At 30.6% G+C, this 7,364-nt stretch overlaps 1 protein-coding gene across 1 annotated transcript; it reads left to right on the plus strand.

The window, feature by feature from the left end:
• Window positions 1-1,271: 1,271 nt before the first annotated feature.
• LOC104230847 (uncharacterized) lies at window positions 1,272-5,258 on the plus strand. Its single transcript, XM_009783746.2, has 5 exons — window positions 1,272-1,707; window positions 3,857-3,914; window positions 3,993-4,076; window positions 4,378-4,519; window positions 4,718-5,258. Exons 1-5 carry the CDS (start codon window positions 1,314-1,316, stop codon window positions 4,994-4,996), a joined length of 957 nt encoding a protein of 318 aa, XP_009782048.1. The 5' UTR covers window positions 1,272-1,313; the 3' UTR covers window positions 4,997-5,258.
• The last annotated feature ends 2,106 nt before the right edge of the window (window positions 5,259-7,364 follow it).

A 7,364-nucleotide genomic window follows, 5' to 3' on the forward strand; every position in this document is an offset into this window, starting at 1 on the left:
ATCCAAAATATTGACCGAAGTCAACCTATATTCAATTTTAAAGGCAAAATTAGTATTTTTATCAAATTTTCACATAAAAGCGTTCCGGATATACGCCCGGATCGCGCACGCAAATCGAAGTGAGATAAAAGGATATTTTTAATGCCTCGGAACACAGAATTGATTTGTAAATCAAGTGAAAAGATCATCACAAATAGTATCAATATAATTTAACTTATTGCAGAGTTAATTATTATTTATTTTAGGTTATCGGCCAATGTTATTAAATAAAGTAAATTGCAATTACATTTTAAATGGCATAATTATATAAATATCTTTAAAACTTAAATTTTATAACAAAATTTGAAAACAAAAAGAAAGGAAGGATGAGATATCATCATCTATGCAGTCAATATAGGTTTCTCCTCTAGACTTAAAAGGGCTAAAGAGTGAGTATTAAGTCTAGCTAATAAAGGTGACCCATTACACTTTAATTGAAGTAAACATTTGAACTAAAAGCTTGGTTAAATTAAAATAATATATTTTATGCTTTCAAGCTTTATACTCACTCTTTAGCGCTCATAAATTTTCTTTAAAATATTTTTGGTTGTTTAATGTTACATTTCTTAAAATTAGTTGACAGTACCGATAGAGAAGGCAATTCTATTTTTTACTAACTCAAATATATAATCTATAATTAATCATAGGATGTTGAAAATTAAACATGATTAATATGGTATATGGATCCACCAGTCAAATTAGCTTTATTTTTCCTGGTCACTGACATTAAAGTCGAAGTTATGGTAAGTCAATAATTCCTTTGCCATTAATTAAATGTCTCGGGTTCGAACCATGAGAATAAAAGAAATTCCGATAGTTAAGAAGAGCTTTTTCTTAATGGACCTTACGCGAGAAAATACAGATTAATCAAACTTTAATGCAAATACAGAAGACCGTAAATTTCTATTAATCTAGTACTTAACCTAATGCCATGCAAAACTTTCTCAAAACTTTAACATTTTCGGTAAAAATCTTGAGCTTCTCGAAAGACAATACTTTACCAACACATTAAAACTCAAAACTTTCATTTTTTTTCAACAAGTAATATTTTACAATCCATATGCTATTTTCATCAAATTTGCTTCAATTATAAGTTTAAAAAGGTTCTCCATTATGAGATTCACATTCTACCAACTTCTCCTTTAATATTCTATTTTCATATCCCATCAATTCAAAGTCCAATCTTTATATATTTCAATCATCTTAAACCTTATACCAAACTAAAACAAAAACCACAACCTTATAATTTATTTTCTTCTTCTTCTTTTTGAAAAATGTCGTCTAAGCAAAATGTGAGAAGACATGCATTAGAGAAACATAGAGAAAAAGAGAAGACAAGAAGCAATACTACAAACTTCTTATTATCTAAACATTGGAAGAAAATATACCCTATAGGGTTACATAAAACAGGCTCATCTCTTTCACTTTCTTCACTTTCTTTATCTCTATCACAAACTTCAAATGATTCTTCACTTACAGATTCTTCTTCAATCACTCCATTGGATCAGAAAATCTCATTAGCACTCCGATTAATCGCGGCGTCGTCGTCGTCAGAAAAAAGAGAGATTCCGGCCATGAAAAATGTGGTTCGAGCAGTTAGTCCGACTCGTAATAATCCTAGTGAAGAAGAGCTCATGAGAAGGTGCAATTGGATAACTAGTAGTAGTGGTAAGTTAATTCAACTATCATTTCCACTATTTTTTATTACCTTTCTTGAAATATTGCTACTGTTTAAATATGTTTGTTTGTATGGAGACAGACTAAAAAAGAAATAGTGTCACATAAAATGAAATAGATGAAGTAACATATTACAATTTGTTTGGATGATTGTTACTTGTTGTATAGTATCCTATTATTGATTTAAATACAATATTTGTTTTGATTGCTACTTAAATTTTACTATAGTGTATCGTTAACGACGAAAAGTGTCATTTTATAGAATGACCGATTTGGTATGGTCGCATCGTTTTCTTAATTTTTTTGTCTCATCTTGCTCTTCCTTATTATTAGATAATGCTAATTTATCTTTTACCCTATTTTTTTATATAATAATTCTACCTCGTATTTTACTTTTTCTTTATAACATTACAAGTTTATTCTTCATATTTTTGGTGTTTCATGAAACAACGACAAACAATACAACTTATCTCAACATTATATATATCAAAACGATATTATATAATAGAATACTATACGATACATTATGAAATGATACGTAACAACCCTCCAAACAATCTATTAGCGATGATGGAAGATAATAAAAAAGTAGTGGTTGAAAAGATATCGAACGTTGTAACGAAGTTAAAGTACGAACAATGAAATAAAGTTAAATTCTTGAAAGTTGTGAAAGTTGTATAGAAATAAAACGGTGTCAAACACTTTATTTTTGGAATGTATCAAAATAAAAAGAGTATCATATATAATTGAAAGGAATGGAGTAGTTGTTTGTATTCTTGATCTTAATATTGGTTGCTGCTAGGAAAGTCTTTTCAATTTTGGCTTATAATCAGTAATTTTGTAAGGCATTTTTCTCAGTTAAAGTAATAACTTGAAGATCAAACTAATATTTTAAGAGTTTAACTAATATTCACTTATATTATAAAAAAATTACACTATCAAGTCAACTTTAGCAAGCAATCCGTGTGACTTTCAATATTACAAATCCAACTTAATAGCAGTGGCGTAATCACATTTAATGAAGGATGGTTAATTAGTTGAACATCCGTCATTGGAAAATTATATTGTAAAAATAAAAAATTATAGTGCATACATAAATCAAAAATTAATTTTATATACGTATATTAGATCTTGAACACTCTTAGTGAAATTCATGGCTTCGTCACTAAAATATAGATATCTTTTGGTCATCGGATACTATAAATATTTCTTTATAATGTAGAAACCAAATTACTTTATGCTCTTCAAAATTTTGTAGTGTATAAATTAAATTAAATACTATGTCTTAATGATTTATTCTTCTAAGAGAAGTTGACTTATGAATTGAGAAGGTACCTAATTATAGGAATATATTCGCTGCTTATACGCAGATAAGACGAAGAAAATGATAAGATAAGAGTTAAAACTTACTAAAAGAAGGATTGCAATTATGAGTATCTTACTTTAGTAGCAGGTATTTGGTAGTAGAATTATTTTAATTATCTTATCAATGCATTGTCATTAACACTTTTATATTACTAAAATCCTAGCAACTCTGGGCCAAAATAATGCCAATTTTAATGCTTCATAATTTTTAAATTTAATCAGTGGTGGTTAAATATAATATGGTCCACAAAATTTTGCAATGCATTGTTAAATATGAAGGTAACTTGACTACATAAATAAAGTTAAAAAGTTTTAAAATAACTACTAGAAACACGCATTTTTGTCACGGACTTGCATAAAAAAAATGTACTTGCAGAGGCAGAGCAATGATTTGAAGCTTATGAGTTCGATGTTGTAGTCCTTTTAAGTTGCTGGGTTCTAAATATATATTTATACTTATTCAATAAATTTTTTAAGATAAATATAAAGCACGAAGAAAAATTGTTGTGTTCGGCCGAATCGGGATCTAACACTGTGGCCCTGCCCCTGTGTACTTGTCAAAAGAATTTCGACGAAAACGTTTGTTAGAAAAACGTGTGTTTCTAGCTAATAGTGAAATATACATTTGTTGGACGAAGCATTTTGCGTTCAGGCAAGGTTCGGGGAAGAGTCGTACATGGTACCCCAAGCCCAAAGGAGCGTGATATAAGTGGTCTACCCTGTTACAAGCATCAATGGCTGATTCCACTAATTTATTTGAATTTGGTACATGCAGATAAGGTTTACGTCCAGTTCCATGATGATTGTTGGGGAGTTCCTGTTTATGACGACCAGTAAGTAATTAGTTGTGATTTTATAGTTCTAATTTTAATACAATAAGTTATTAACAGATAAATAAATAAATTGAGCAGTCAATTATTCGAGCTTCTTGCGTTATGTGGAATGCTTATGGATTTCAATTGGACTGAAATATTGAAGAGAAGAGAACAAATAAGGTACATAAATTCTCTATTTTATGAAACCTTAATTTTGAAGAACATTTTAAGAATGTATTTTCTTATTTACATAAAGAACATTTCAAGAATGTATTTTTTATTTAATTTATATACACTATAAGTAGAAATAATTATTTCATTATCAATGTAATTTACTATGTAGCAAGTTGCCTGTTTTCTTTTTATGTTACTAGTTCCACTTATTACAGATAATTAGCTAGTTATCTTTTTAAGTGATAATAAAAAATTATATTTTCCGTGTATTGAAATTAAATACTTTTTTTTTAATGTGGAAATACAGAGAAGCTTTCGCTGGATTTAATGCAAACCATGTGGCCAAAATGGGAGAGCGAGAAATTGAAGAACTAATATCTAATACAGAACTCAATTTAGCAGAAAGTAGAGTTAGATGCATAGTTGACAATGCCAAATGCATAGTCAAGGCAAGTCCAACTCTTACTCGGACTCTTCAAAACTGATGTCGCACATATATAGGATCTTCCAAAAATACATTATTTTTGGAAGATCTGATACACATGACAATATTTCTGAAGAATCCGAGCAACAATTTATTTTTCCATCAAATTTTATAAATTTGGTTACTTAATTACGTTTTCTCATTAATCAATTAAAACATGCAGATTGTGAGAGAATTTGGATCATTCAGCAGCTACATGTGGAACTATGTGAATTACAAACCTATAATTAATAGATTCAGATATCCAAGAAATGTACCATTAAGAACTCCAAAAGCAGAAACAATTAGCAAAGATTTGCTTAAGAGAGGATTTCGATTTGTTGGGCCGGTGATTGTGTATTCATTTATGCAAGCAGCAGGAATGACAATTGATCATTTGGTTGATTGTTTTAGGCACAAAGACTGTGTAAATCTTGCTGAAAGACCTTGGAGGCATGTATGATCACCAATATTGCTCGAGCTTTCTGAAAATATTGTCGGGTGCATGTCAGATCCTCTAAAAATAATGTATTTTTGAGGATCCGACACGGATATGACATTATTTTAGAGAGTCCACGCAACAGATGATGACTTAATTTTATGTATGTTTATTGTTAATTTTATAAATCTTTTTTCTCTTTTTCTTTCTTTATTTAAGCTGTTCTTTCCCACTTGTTTTGCTTGTATATATCAATTATGAATTGAGTGTTATAATTTTATTTCCCTGTTTATTCTTGATTAAACTTATAAATGTATATTTCTGATAATTATTGTGCTGAAATTTATGATGTATGTAGTATTTTATTGTATCCAGCAGAAAATGTACTATGCTAAGTCAATTAGTACTTCGTTTGCCAATTTCTTATTGGGATCTTTATAACGAATAGCCAACCGTATTTACTATTTGTTTTCCAGTCAGTACATAATTATACACATTTTACACATAGATTATTCATATATCATGCATTTATTGGCTATTTTTAGTTTAAGCTCCAAAGGATATGATCGTTACTGTGTTAAAACAAAAATCAGAAAACTGTTAGAAGAATAAAGAAATGTATAAAATAGTAAAAAATCAGAAATATTCTGAGTCCACAATTTTCTTATGCGTCCTTAAGGAATTTTAACCCCCTCACACGTTGTCAAGATAATGGATTAAATCCTCCCAGGATAAAACGGAATAAACCTTCCTGCAACAGTGGCAATACAAACTGCAGGATACCAACGAACTCAAAGAACGGAGCAAAATCACACTTACGAATTTGAGAGAGAGACTGCGAATTAGGATGCAGTATATTCTGAAAGAAAGAAGTTCTAGAGTGTTTTTTCGTATCTGGAAGATGCAGCCTTGCCTCAGAATTTATAGGCAAATATCAGAAGAGGTGTCTGGAAAGATGCCTTTTCAGAAAATACGCGGCATGCCGCGGTTTTACCGCGATCGCGGCCAAACCGCGGCCAGAGAGCCTCTCTGAATCTGACTGCCGCGATTCTACCGCGGCCAGCGAGGCCCTCTGAACTTTCAGCAGTGTTCTGGCGTATTGTCAGCAGTGATTTGACATTTAATTAATTATTAAATAATTAAATCAATTTTGTCCAAAAAATAATCTTATCGATCATTTTCCGAAGCCGAAGCCGAAGCCGAAGCCGAGCCGAGCCGAGCGAGCGACGACGACGGCGCGAGGGTTCATTCTCTTCAACTCCTTTTAAGAGTTTTAAGAAGTGAATCTATATATAAGCACATAAATGTGATTGTCCCTCACCAATGAGGGACAAAGTGCAAGACAAAAGTTCATTTCTTCAAATTTTTATTTTCCCTCCATTTTATTTCCCTCCATTTCCAATTCACACTTGTCACATCTCTTTTTTCCGCTCCCGCGAGGGTGAAGGGAGTTTTTTCCAATTAAAGGACAATCGAAACGGAATTTATTTATTTATTTCAGAGTCGCCACTTGGGAGATTTAGGGTGTCCCAAGTCACCAATTTTAATCCCGAATCGAGGAAAAGAATGACTCTGTATTACAGTCCGCGAACCAGAAATCCGGATAAGGAATTCTGTTAACCCGGGAGAAGGTATTAGGCATTCCCGAATTCCGTGGTTTTAGCACGGTCGCTCAATTGTCATATTTGGCTCATTTATCTGATTTTTAAACAATTAAGAACTTATATGCAAATTTAACTTTTAAAACCGCTTTTATCATTATTTATTTTATACAAAATTGCAACGTCGTGAAAACGCATCTCGAACCACGCCACAACCAGTGCACACGTGATTTGTTGACGCATTTTGACTTCGTCAAGATCGTGATTTGGGTTACATAAATGTACACCCGTATTTAAGAAAATAACTTTATTAAATATGCGCCAAAATACTACGCGTTATGATACTATTAGGTAGGACTGTGAATTTTACTAAATCGCCCATCTCGGAATCTAGGTATTTTCTTATATTAAAAAAATAAATAAATAAGATTGGAGGACTACAAATTTTTGTATTATTTATATTTTTTTATTTTTTAGCGAGATCCTCCCTTATTTTATGAATACCCTTTAATGACTACATCTTTATTATTACTAAGTTTGTCTATAATTATGAAGTCAATCTCTACATACTTAAAAATAATATATTAATTACTAATTTACAACAAATATTAATGGAAAGTAATATTACTAAAATTATAATTACAAACAACATGGAATTGTCAAAAATAAAAAATAAAAAAAAAACTAATTATTCCATAGTTGGATTAAAATTCATATTGTTAGTATGACTTAAGCTTATTGAAATTAATTATTTACAAATACTGAAAATTGAAAAAAAAACTTGATTACTA

The sequence above is a fragment of the Nicotiana sylvestris genome, chromosome 10 (assembly GCF_000393655.2).
Source record: "Nicotiana sylvestris chromosome 10, ASM39365v2, whole genome shotgun sequence".
In the NCBI taxonomy this organism is placed as follows: Eukaryota; Viridiplantae; Streptophyta; class Magnoliopsida; order Solanales; family Solanaceae; genus Nicotiana; species Nicotiana sylvestris.